Source organism: Nerophis lumbriciformis, linkage group LG23 (assembly GCF_033978685.3).
Source record: "Nerophis lumbriciformis linkage group LG23, RoL_Nlum_v2.1, whole genome shotgun sequence".
Classification (NCBI taxonomy): domain Eukaryota; kingdom Metazoa; phylum Chordata; class Actinopteri; order Syngnathiformes; family Syngnathidae; genus Nerophis; species Nerophis lumbriciformis.
Window position 1 is genome coordinate 24,926,661 of NC_084570.2, and position 13,252 is coordinate 24,939,912.

A 13,252-nucleotide genomic window follows, 5' to 3' on the forward strand; every position below is an offset into this window, starting at 1 on the left:
TGATACAAAGTCACCAATGGAAACAAAATAGTTCCTATCTTGTAGATATGACTTGAACCAGCTTAAAACTGTGCCTGAGATCCCCACCCAGTTTTCCAACCTGTCCAAAAGTATTGAATGGTCGACAGCGTCAAATGCAGCCCTGAGGTCCAATAGCATTAATACTGAAGTTTTGCCAGAGTCTGTGTTAAGACGGATGTCATTTATAACTTTAAGAAAGGCCGTCTCTGTGCTATGAAGAGGTCGAAATCCTGACTGGAAGTTGTTGTGGCAGCCAGTAGAAGCCAAGAAGTGATTTAGTTGTTGGAGGACAACTTTCTCAATTATTTTACTTATGAATGGTAGATTTGAAATTGGTCTGTGGTTGTTGATTACAGAGGCATCTAGGCTCTGCTTTTTTAGAAGAGGTTTAATGACTGCAGTTTTGAAAGCCTTCGGGAAATTGCCCGATTGAATAGAATTATTAACTATTTGCAATACGTCTGTTGATAGGCAGTCAAAAACATTCTTAAAGAAGTTGGTAGGTAAAACATCAAGGCAGCAGGTGGATGACTTTAGAGTTGTCACCGTTTCCACTAGAGTTTTAGTCTATGGCATTAAAGCTTGCCATCATTGCTGTATTACTTTTGCCTAAATGGGGTGGTGATCCAACTTTTTTGCTTGAGATATTGATGGCGCGTCTGATGCCTTCAATTTTATCAGTATAAAAGAACTCATTGCATTTCTAGAATGGAGTTTAACGATGGATGATGGATACCATACATGGATGATGGATACCATACAGAATCACCGTACTATTAATGCCAGGATAACAAATGTTTCACTTTTCAAGAAAATTTATTTTCTCTTTTACCGATATTTGAAACACGTAAACAAAGAAACCCAAATTTCCCTGTTGTGGGATCAATAAAGGATTATCTTATCTTACCTTAAACCATAGAAATAAAATACAAACTCATTTAAACTTTTATTTTTACTTTTTATTTTTAACAACATTGAACATAAAGTACATAAAAAACTGTTCTACTTAACCAGTCTTGCTGATTATCTCTTAATCTACTATTTTACCTGCAATCTCCTTTTGTAGGCCGTAATGCGGTTCTACACATAGAACTTCAATGCTTGCCATGGTTTTGGAGAGCTTCCGGTTCGGCCCTCAAATATTTTAAACAGTCACTCTTTGCTGATACAATACCAGAAGGGATGAACCGCTTCATGTGCTTCTCGACAGCCTTCACCTCTTTCTGTGTCCAGGGTCTTCTTTTCTGGGCAGCTTTACCTGCAAGTGACCATACAAAATATATGTGTATGAAAATAAAAGAAATAAAAGAATATTAAGAAATTAAGTTATACATTTGTTTCCTATAATGCAGTGGTCCTCAACCACCGGTCCATGGATCAATTGGTACCGGGCCGCACAAGAAATAAAAAAATTAAAAAATTAAAAAAAACTTTTTTTTTTTAATTGTTTTTGTTAAATCAACATAGAAAACACAAGATACACTTACAATTAGTGCACCAACCCAAAAAACCTCCCTCCCCATTCGCACAAAAGGGTTGTTTCTTTCTGTTATTAATATTTCTGGTTCCTACATTATATATCAATATAGATCAATACAGTCTGCAGGGATACAGTCCGTAAGCACGCATGATTGTATTTTTTATGACAAAAATAAAATTAAATACCATAACACCCCTATTTACATGTTTTTTGAGGGGAGCACAAACAACTACTCTTATTTCTGGGGCTGAGGTTGCTGAGGTAGTTAAAAAGCTCCTCGGTGGAAAGGCCCCGGGGGTAGATGAGATCTGCCCGGAGTTCCTTAAGGCTCTGGATGCTGTGGGGCTGTCTTGGTTGACAAGACTCTGCAGCATCGCGTGAACATCGGGGGCGGTACCTCTGGATTGGCAGACTGGGGTGGTAGTTCCTCTCTTTAAGAAGGGGAACCGGAGGGTGTGTTCTAACTATCGTGGGATCACACTCCTCAGCCTTCCCGGTAAGGTCTATTCAGGTGTACTGCAAAAGAGGCTACGGCGGATAGTTGAACCTCGGATTCAGGAGGAACAGTGTGGTTTTCGTCCTGGTCGTGGAACAGTGGACCAGCTCTATACTCTCGGCAGGGTCCTTGAGGGTGCATGGCAGTCTACATGTGCTTTGTGGACTTGGAGAAGGCATTCGACCGTGTCCCTCGGGAAGTCCTGTGGGGAGTGCTCAGAGGGTATGGGGTGTCGGACTGTCTGATTATGTCAGAGCTTGGTCCGCATTGCCGGCAGTAAGTCGGACATGTTTCCAGTGAGGGTTGGACTCCGCCAAGGCTGCCCTTTGTCACCGATTCTGTTCATAACTTTTATGGACAGAATTTCTAGGCGCAGTCAAGGCGTTGAGGGGATCCGGTTTGGTGGCTGCAGGATTCGGTCTCTGCTTTTTGCAGATGATGTGGTCCTGATGGCTTCATCTGGCCAGGATCTTCAGCTCTCGCTGGATTAGTTCGCAGCTGAGTGTGAAGCGACTGGGATGAGAATCAGCACCTCCAAGTCCGAGTCCATGGTTCTCGCCCGGAAAAGGGTGGAGTGCCATCTCCGGGTTGCGGAGGAGACCCTGCCCCAAGTGGAGGAGTTCAAGTACCTCGGAGTCTTGTTCACGAGTGAGGGAAGAGTGGATCGTGAGATTGACAGGCGGATCGGTGCGGCGTCTTCAGTAATGCGGACACTATCGATCCATTGTGGTGAAGAAGGAGCTGAGCCGAAAGGCAAAGCTCTCAATTTACCGGTCGATCTACGTTCCCATCCTCACCTATGGTCATGAGCTTTGGGTTATGACCGAAAGGACAAGATCACGGGTACAAGCGGCCGAAATGAGTTTCCTCCGCCGGGTGGCAGGGCTCTCCCTTAGAGATAGGGTGAGAAGCTCTGTCATCCGAGGGGAGCTCAAAGTAAAGCCGCTGCTCCTCCACATCGAGAGGAGCCAGATGAGGTGGTTCGGCCATCTGGTCAGGATGCCACCCGATCGCCTCCCTAGGGAGGTGTTTAGGGCACGTCCGACCGGTAGGAGGCCACGGGGAAGACCCAGGACACGTTGGGAAGACTATGTCTCCCGGCTGGCCTGGGAACGCCTCGGGATCCCCCGGGAAGAGCTGGACGAAGTGGCTGGGGAGAGGGAAGTCTAGGCTTCCTTTCTTAGGCTGCTGCCCCCGCGACCCGACCTCGGATAAGCGGAAGAAGATGGATGGACAAACAACTATGTTGTCAATTGTTTCCTGACTTGAGCAGGGTTCCTCTGTTCCAGTGACATCAGGTGTAATGCTGTTTATGTCCAAGTCCATGTCGTCTCCTGCTGTGCTGTCACAGGCTGGAGGACTTACTGAGCCAGGACATCTGTCTTTCATCTAAAATGTGTGAAACAAAATCAATGTGAGGTTTTTAAAATATCCTATATCTCCAATGTCCATCATACCTATACATATAACTTCTTAGAAGTCCTTATAGACAACCAATTTGTCATGTCTGTATTATCATGTTTTGTTTTAAGTCATGTTTTGTTTAGTTTCTGTCTTTTCACTCCCTTGTCTGGTCACCATAGCAACCATTAGTTTTCACCTGTCACGTCATGCACCTGTTTCACGTTTTGAGTCACGCACCTGCTTTCACTAATCATGTCCATAGTATTTAAGTTCAGTGTTTTTCAGTTTGTCTTTCTGACGACTTCGCACCCCATATATGCTTCTGCACACCCTTATGATCCTTGCTGCTCTTTTTTCATGCCGGTTCCATGCCAAGTAAGTTTTTGTTTATCAAGCCACAGTTAATGTTTTGTTTAATTGTTCATAGTTGCCGCCACTGTGCGTGCTTTTCATTTGTACTTTTTTGCTATAGTCTTTTGGTTTCATAGTTTATTCTCCGCCACTGTGCGCGCTTTTCGTTTGTACTTTTTATTGATATATTAAATAAATCATGTACCTTAATTCCCGTCTCGCCCGTGCCAACTTTCCGTTGCATCCCGGAAAAGCAAACTCCCCAGACCAAGTCCTGACAGTAGGTCGTCAGACCACGTGTCCCCGTATCCACCGGGGCAGAGTTAGGTGGCGGCGGCGAGTGGAACGCCGCTGCAGCAGGCGAGGCGGGCGCCCAGGGAAAGGCCACATTCGTAGCCGACTGGGAGGTGGGCGCACTTGGCGTGGCGGGCGACCAGGTAGCGGCCATATCCGTGGCCGACGAGGAGGCAGGCGCGTCGACAACTTGGCAGGCGTGGCAGCTCGGCGTGGCAAGTCAGGCGGCAAAGCTCGGCGTGGCGCGTCCGGCGGCGAAGCTCGGCGTGGGTCTTGGTCTTGGCATGGCGGGTCTTGGTCTTGGCATGGCGGGTCTTGGTCTTGGCATGGCGGGTCTTGGTCTTGGCATGGCGGGTCTTGGTCTTGGCATGGCGGGTCTTGGTCTTGGCATGGCGGATCTTGGGTTGGGTTGGGTTGTACTTGTATAGCGCTTTTCTACCTTCAAGGTACTCAAAGCGCTTTGACACTACTTCCACATTTACCCATTCACACACACATTCACACACTGATGGAGGGAGCTGCCATGCAAGGCGCTAACCAGCACCCATCAGGAGCAAGGGTCTTGGCATGGCGGGTCTTGGTCTTGGCATGGCGGCACTAGGCGTCGTTGAGCTGCGACTGGCGGCACTTGGCGTCGTTGAGCTGCGACTGGCGGCACTTGGCGTCGTTGAGCTGCGACTGGCGGCACTTGGCGTCGTTGAGCTGCGACTGGCGGCACTTGGCGTCGTTGAGCTGCGACTGGCGGCACTTGGCGTCGTTGAGCTGCGAATGGCGGCACTTGGCGTCGTTGAGCTGCGACTGGCGGCACTTGGCGTCGTTGAGCTGCGACTGGCGGCACTTGGCGTCGTGGAGCTGCGACTGGCGGCACTTGGCGTCGTGGAGCTGCGACTGGCGGCACTTGGCGTCGTGGAGCTGCGACTGGCGGCACTTGGCGTCGTGGAGCTGGTACCGGAGCTTGGCGTGGAGGGTCTTGGTCTTGGGCTTGGCGTGGAGGGTCTTGGTCTTGGGCTTGGCGTGGAGGGTCTTGGTCTTGGGCTTGGCGTCGTGGAGCTGGTACCGGAGCTTGGCATGATGCGTCTTGGCGTAGTGGAGCTGGTGCTAGCCTTGGTGCGGCGACAGGTGCTAGCCGTGGGGTAGCTACAGGTGCTAGCCGTGGAGCAGCTACAGGTGCTAGCTTTGGTGCAGGTGGAGGTGGCCTAGCTGGGGGTTGCGGCTTGGCATGGTGAAAGACCGGTGGTGGTGGCCGTGCTGGAGGCTGTGGCTTGGCAGGTCGGAAGACTGGTGGTGGCGGCCGTGCTGGAGGCTGTGGCTTGGCATGGTGATGCCGAGCCACCCCACCAACACAGCTCCCGACCCCAGCCCCCCCCCTCAAGGGGCGGATACCAGACGCGCTCCCTGCGGTCTGGAACTCTCTGTAGGGGTGGGCGGAGGAGGGCAGAAACTTCCCCATTAAATTGTCCAAATTGTTTTGTTTTTTTATCCCCCACCTGGGGTTGTGTGGGCGGTAAAAAAGAAAAAAAATTGTGACGGGGGCGGGACTTGAGTCTTGGGGGGCGGGGCATGAGTCTTGGGGGGCGGGGCATGAAATATGGGACGTGGCTTGGACTGATTAGACCTGATCTCTAAAAACATGTTTTGATAATGATTTATCAAAGTCATGCCATTAGTGTCTTTTGTTGGAGGCGGGTGTTCAAAAGAAAAAGAGTTGAAAAAAAAATCCTGGGCTGTGATGTCATCCTGGGGAAGCCGGGCAGACTGCTGCTTGCTTCCGCCCGGAGGGGGCGGGGCTTGTGGGAGCGGCGTGTCCTGCTGGCTCGCGGAAGTCTTTCCTGGCGTCCCTCGCCTTTGGCGGCGCTTCCGTGGCTGAGGTGACGTACCGATCGGCACCAACTTGCCTCCATTCCCCCACATCATCCCCCTGCGCTCCCTGGGGGAAAAGCGCAGCGTCTCTGCCTCCATGTCGCGCAGCACCTCCCAAGAAGCCTCATCCAAATTGTCCAAATCGGCCAACTTACGTGCGGAAAAGCGGGTCTGCTGACGACCTACTGTCAGGACTTGGTCTGGGGAGTTTGCTTTTCCGGGATGCAACGGAAAGTTGGCACGGGCGAGACGGGAATTAAGGTACATGATTTATTTAATAAATCAATAAAAAGTACAAACGAAAAGCACGCACAGTGGCGGAGAATAAACTATGAAACCAAAAGACTATAGCAAAAAAGTACAAATGAAAAGCACGCACAGTGGCGGAAACTATGAACAATTAAACAAAACATTAACTGTGGCTTGATAAACAAAAACTTACTTGGCATGGAACCGGCATGAAAAAAGAGCAGCAAGGATCATAAGGGTGTGCAGAAGCATATATGGGGTGCGAGGTCGTCAGAAAGACAAACTGAAAAACACTGAACTTAAATACTATGGACATGATTAGTGAAAGCAGGTGCGTGACTCAAAACGTGAAACAGGTGCGTGACGTGACAGGTGAAAACTAATGGTTGCTATGGTGACCAGACAAGGGAGTGAAAAGACAGAAACTAAACAAAACATGATAATACAGACATGACACAATTAGCATTAAATTAGAGCTACTTTGACTATAAACCAGTCCAAATGAAAAGAAAAATCAACACAAAGTGATTCAAAAGGTTTCTAGGAGGAAGGCTGATGTTCTTAATTAAATGCACCTGTTGGTAAAGGTTCTCTTAGTTGCCCCCCCAAAAATATATCCTTAACTCTTTGTAGTAAAAATATATTAAGTTCCAGTCCAAATGAAAAGAAAAAAAGCAACACAAAGTGATTCAAAAGGTTTCTAGGAGCAAGGCTGATGTTCTTAATTAAATGTACCTGTTGGTAAAGGTTCTCTAAGTTGCCCTCAAACAAATATTTCCTTAAAAAAACTCTTTGTAGTAAAATATATAAGTTGAGATGACAATACAATTAGTACAGGCTTTTTGTGAAAACAACATTGATAAAACATGCTTATTTTCCGAGCTATACTTAGCTTAGCTTAGCTTCTCCAGCTAATCAGGTCGAATTAGTTATCGTGCTATGCTAACTCACAAGACGTAATGAGCTTACCTAATTTTTTGGCTTAACTTGGTTATGACCAAATTGTTCTTGTACAAATGATAGTCAATCAACTCCATTTATAAGAAAGATGTGCTTACCTTTTGGTTCAAACAGCTTATTTTCGTATCCCATTAGTCGACATCTCCTGCAGACAAACCACCTTTGTTATGGGGACCAGGTGGAAGTGATTAACTATACACGGAAGAGGTATGAGCAGAACAGCGAGTGCAGTACCAGCTACAGCCCGATGAGGGGGCTGCTGTGCAAATGTCTTAACACTCAAACTAACCAGTAAACATGTTTTATGGGCCAAAGCTTAAAAATCACTTAGGCATCTTCAGAATGGATCTGACTATTATTTAAAAAGGTTTCTCTTTAGGGGACCTGTTTTTTGTCCCCATACCGTCAAAGGTCCCCTAAAGGTGACTTTGTAAACAGTGCGATGTCCCCATTAAGTAAGCATTGCCAGAACACTTAAATCTAAAACACATAAGCGTCTCCATCAGACATCCGCACACACACCCTCTATAAATGGGGCCACGTTTGCCCCCCAGCAAGCACAGTAAAGTGAGACGACTCCTGTGTTCTGCATCGGACTGTTTGGGCCTCTCATTTGAGCTGTCAGACGAGCGCCAATTGGAGCAGTTTTGTTCCGGTGGCGAATACGAGAGATTAGCTTTAGCAGCTTCAAAGCCAAATATAGAAAAAGGCATGCAAGGGATTATAAAGAGACATCAAAGAATAAAGATGGAGGAATACATTAAGGCGTAGTCTCGTCTTCCATCTTTCCTTCATGACCTTTTTTTTAGACGACTTAAAGAGGAAGAGGAGGAGGGACGGATGCTCCATATTGGAATCTCACACCAAAAGAGGGCAAACAAGACCGAATTGTACGTAAATTGGAGCAAATCTTCCCATGAGAAATCCTGTAAACCTAATCAGTCCATTCCCAAAATTTTGGGCGAGTAGAGAGTATGGGAGCCACTTTAATATTTTGTAAGTTTTTTTCTTGAATACAAAAGTGTTTCTAGTAAGGTCATCTTATGGGATATTTGGCAAATCTGGGAACTAAATCGTTACCAAGAAATCTCTTCACCAATGTGTTTATAAAGGTGTCTAGTAACATGTCCTAAAAAGTTGAAATTCAACTCCTGGGGGAAAGTTCGTAAAAAACTGCACAAAGTCAGGTACCATTAACCGATTTTCGAAAATTCGAAAATGCTTAAATTGGCCTTAAGTAACTTGTGAGGGGTCAAACTAGGGGTTCTTCAGTATTATGAGTTCATTGCAAGTATTTATTTTTCACCAAGACCACTCCCTGGTGGAAAAATGGCCACACTTCCTTTCCTCATCCCGACAATGCCCCCTAATAATAAAATAAAAAAGATAATAGTTTATTCTTTAATGTTTGACCTGATGAATGGGCCAAGTCAGTGTTTAGTGATGGTTGCTGTAGTTGATTGGCATTTCAATGTGAGGACGTTATGAGTTTAACATTAGCACCAAACATGCACCAAAACTACAAATACTGCTACCTTAATGGCAGGAACGAAGATGGCATCCTTGATACATCTGGCACTCTTGATACCATTGTGGAAGAATCAGATGATCAGATCGATGATGAGGTTGCAGTAGATGCCGCACTTGAGGATATATCAGTTGCGACAGCTAGTGAAAGTGATCAGGTGGTCTCCATGGGTGTTGATGAAGCAAGCAATGCAGTCACTCAGTTTGTTGGTGACAATATAGACTTAAACATTGTCTCTATTCATGGAAACACTCCCTTGCATTCCATGGGTTGGATCAAAGTAATCTCTCCGGCACCACCTTTGCCAGATCCGCGGACAACAGCAGCTGTCCAGAGGGTAAAATTGAAGGCCCTTGCCAAAGCTAAGCTCCTGAAGCAAGCTGAAGTGAATATTCTTCCATTCATGAACATGAAACAGAAGGGAATAAACTCCATCACGTTTCTTCCCATTGATGAACTCTCCTCCTCTTTGATACATAGCCAGCCACTCTTCACACTGGGTGATATACTCTGGGCAGCAGGGTGGGTGATCAAAGCTCAGGATCCTGACTTCCCACACACCAACTGGAATGGATGGATGACGAGTATCCATTCAGATAATGTCAAGCAGAGCACACAGATTGATTTTCTCCCAGTCATCGATGGTGACCCTAATGACCATAACACCATCTTCACCACTCTCAAAGAGTGCATCCGGCTCTCTGCAGTCAAGGTCACTATAGTGACGTTCGATCTTCTGATTTGGCTGAAGGCTGTGGATATTATTAAGCAGGCCAATCTACCCATCATTCCGAGGTTGGGCGGGTTTCATCTGCTGAAGTTCTACCTTGGATCCATTGGTAACATCATGGAGGATTCTGGACTACTAGAGCTGATCCAGCTGATTTATCCGGGGAGTACGGCAGCTAGCCACATCCTGGATGGAGGGTGTTTTGACAAGGCAATCCGTGCTCACCTCCTCATTAGTGCAGCCATGTATCAGCACATCATGAAACATGCCTTCACTGAGGAGGAGCTTGTTGGAATGAGGACCTTTATGGAGATGGTAGCTGATGGGAAGATGGGAGCCAGTCACACAGATCCAGTGGTGGTACTGTTTGAGCAGAGATTTGAAGAAACCTTCAAAAGACTCGCCAAAGGGGGACGAACACCTGCACTCTGGGTGCAGTACCACCACATGATAAATGTTATTAAGCTGTTCATCCGAACTGAGCGGCTTGCAGACCACGATGGGCACCTGCAGAGCCGGCCCAAGGCATAAGCGTACTAAGCGCTTGCTTAGGGCCCTGCGGCCACCAGGGGGCCCCCAAAAGCAATTAACAAAAAATTATTATTTTTTATTTTTTGCATGTATGAGTCTGACTGATGATTTCTAAATGATCAAAGATATATTATTGTACAAAAACACAATTTTAGGTCAACAGAGTGCTGCTGCTGATCTAGGCATAGTGATTCTTCCTACCTCTCTTTAAATGTAAAGCTGCCTCTGCTGCACCTGTGACGTTTGCCGCCTGCCGTGCAATGCCAGTGCGCACTGGGCATCAAAAGCGCAGATAGAGGCAAAACAATGTCACAAAAAAGGACATATCCTTCAGGTGCAGAAAAAAGGAAGAAGAAGAAAGTGGAAGAGGAGAAAAAATGCCATGATAAAGGTATGTTTGCATGACTTGGTAATAAAAAGTTTATCAAAGAGATTTGTAGCTGTAATTAGCTTTAGCTAGGTGACGTTAGCTAGCTAGCGCGGTGCTAGCAATATGTTTTTAGCATCAGGTTACTAGTGAGATATGTTGTTTGCACAAATTGTTTGCAGCAGAGCACGGTAATTTATGTGAGTAAAATAAACATTATTTTTTACATCAACTCATAAGTTATGTGAAACTTCCCCAGGAGCATTGTTAAAATACTTTGGAGGCACAGAATCAGCCCAGAGCCAGTCCACATCCTCAGGCTCAACTGTGAGTGATTAATCAGGTGAGGAAAAGACTGTCACCATACAGTATACATTTAATTTCTTAGTATAAACATTACACCTGAAGGGAAATTAATATAGTCAAAGTATCTCATTAATATGTGTGCCTATATGTATGTATTTCATCTTAGGTCCATCTCCATCCTCTACAGTGCTCTCTCACACACCTCCATCCTCTGTGCCCACTGTCCCCTCCATGTCTGAAACCACAGCTGATTTATCTAGTAAGTTAACTGCAAAACACCCTTCATAATTGCTCATTGTACTGCAGAACATTCTGAGATTAATAATTATGTCCAACAGTGCAATTTAATGACCTTATAGGTCCTTCTTTTTTAGTCATTGTATATATTCCTCAGCAACTTCCACCACAACGTCCCCTTCACACCATGGACCATCATCAGCTCCGCCAGTTGACCCAGCTGAGTGGCCTTCTTTTCTCTCAGATTCAGACAGGACTGAGCAGGTGATCAGAGGACCACTGTCTATTAAGGAGAACTTTTCATTCCCCAAACGGCATGATGGCCGAAGTTTTCATTATCATTATACCTACAGACAGCTAGTCAATGGGGAAAAAGTCAAGCGTAGCTGGCTGACTTATTCAAGAAGTAAAGATGCAGTCTATTGCTTTTGCTGCAAATTATTTTCCAAAAAGTCCTTAAAACTGGCAGCCGAGGGACAGCGGGATTGGGTCGACATAGGTGCACTGCTGAAACAGCATGAAAACAGTGAAGATCATTGTAGCAACTTGGTGAAATGGAAGGAATTTGCCTTGTGTCTTTCAAAGGGGAAAACTATTGATGAATTTAACTTCAGTAGACTGCGCTCTCTTTGTACAAAGTAAACATTAAATATGAACAATTAACTAAAAATATAAATTAGTAATTAAAGACTAATATGTACAAGACTGATGAGACAAGATGACACTTTTACTGTAAATACAAAGCTTTATCACTTGGACTGTTCAACCCCAGGCCACTCTTGTAGCTGAATGTTTTCTACATTTTAAGATTAGGAACCATATGTGGCACTCTGGACATCATTCGTTCATTCATTGGTATTATTTATGTTCTTAACTGGGCCATCCCCATATCTTTATAAATGACATGTCATTTGTAAAGACATGCCAGGCTGTCAATAGGATAATGTAAACAACACTGCCAGAGCCGCAATGAGTTTATAGTAGGTGTGTGAATGATCAACAATCAATATTATTGGCAGAAATAGAGGGCCCCAAAATCAAATTTTGCTTAGGGCCCCATGGAGGCTTGGGCCAGCACTGGGCACCTGTCCTGCATTGCTACCTGGATGCTGGACATCTTTGCAGCTGCAGGCCATCATCAGTATGCCAAAGGTGCACGGCTGTACTGTCAACTGATGAAGGAACTGGAAACTTTGCCTGGTTACAAGCACAGCCTTCGCTCCGTGTCTACCTACAGACTCGGGACTGGCTCCTTCTACAGAGCATGTCTCTGGACCCCAGTGACTATGGATGGACAATAGGTGTTCATGGTTATGAGCCAGTTCCAACTCTAGACCCCATGGCTCCTGAAGAGCTACTCCAGTTCACAAGCTGCAATTGCCATGGAGATTGCAGCAGCCGGCGATGCAGCTGCAAAAAGAATAGCGTCAAGTGCATCTTGTGGAGTCTGTCAAGGCATTACCTGCAAGAATGCTATTCATGGTGATTGCATTTATGATGAATACTCAGAGGCAGACATTGACTCATAAAGCATTTACACTGTTTGCTCTGACTAATGTGAAACGAATTGTAATAAATGCGACTTTATGTAAATGCAAAAAATGGTGTGGCAGTTTTTCCACTAAGGAATAGTTGTAGTGAAAAACAAATGCTACAAATGAACTCAGGATCATAAAAAAAACCCTAGTTTGACCCCTCACAAGTTACTTAAGGCCAAATTAAGCATTTTCAAATTTTCAAAAAATCGGTTATTGGTACCCCAACTTTGTGCAGTTTTTTATGAGGTTTCCCCCAGAGGTTGAATTTCAACTTTTTAGGACATGTTATTAGACACCTTTAGAAACACATTGCTGAAGAGATTTCTTGGTAACGATTTAGTTCCCAGATTTTCAGACGCTTCCCTTACTATTCTCACCTTCTTTATCCAAATGCTGGCGCACACAACTTTTACTGGTCCCTTGGTGGCTTGTTTTGTTGTACTCAATAATACAAGATATGTACTTAATAACACAAGATATGTACTTAATAATACAACATATGTACTTAATAATACAACTTATGTATTTAATAATACAAGATATGTTAATACAAGATATGTAATGTGCAGTTTTGGACATAGGAAAACCGGGGCAAGGTTTCGACTCATAGGAATAGTAAGGTGTGTATGGATAGGTACTCAAACCTGTTTCCATAATGGCTCAATGTAAAATGTAGTAACGAGTTCGAAAAAACGAGTTAACTAATGGGTCAAGTAGCGTCAATTGTTAAGTCGGCACAAAGAGACGCTCTTTTGAAACTTTAACAGGCCAACAGGTAGAACACAGGTGGTGCCGTAACAACAGCACAACACTTGTTCAATATGCGTCAATAACAGAGCGCGAGGTGCATTCATGAACCCACGGAATTGTGAGCATCAACATTGCAACTTAATCAATTTG

The 13,252-nt window shown here is 45.2% G+C and overlaps 1 protein-coding gene and 1 long non-coding RNA gene across 6 annotated transcripts; one reads left to right on the plus strand and one right to left on the minus strand.

Annotated features, from left to right (window-relative positions):
* Positions 1-917: 917 nt before the first annotated feature.
* LOC133622318 (uncharacterized) lies at positions 918-7,746 on the minus strand. The gene is made up of 3 exons (XR_009817758.1): positions 7,638-7,746; positions 7,214-7,260; positions 918-1,279 (listed from the first exon to the last, which is right to left on the minus strand). It is a non-coding gene; the product is annotated as an uncharacterized lncRNA (long non-coding RNA).
* Positions 6,231-12,344, plus strand: LOC133622317 (uncharacterized). Of its 5 annotated transcripts, none has more exons than XM_061984917.2 (3): positions 6,231-10,614; positions 10,744-10,836; positions 10,937-12,344. In XM_061984917.2, the coding sequence occupies exon 1, from the start codon at positions 8,600-8,602 to the stop codon at positions 9,902-9,904; it is 1,305 nt and encodes a 434-aa protein (XP_061840901.1). In that variant the 5' UTR covers positions 6,231-8,599; the 3' UTR covers positions 9,905-10,614; positions 10,744-10,836; positions 10,937-12,344. The 5 variants fall into 5 exon arrangements, with proteins under 5 accessions (XP_061840901.1, XP_061840900.1, XP_061840899.1 ...); XM_061984916.2 differs by having other exon boundaries at positions 10,952-12,344; XM_061984915.2 differs by having other exon boundaries at positions 10,972-12,344.
* Positions 12,345-13,252: the final 908 nt, after the last annotated feature.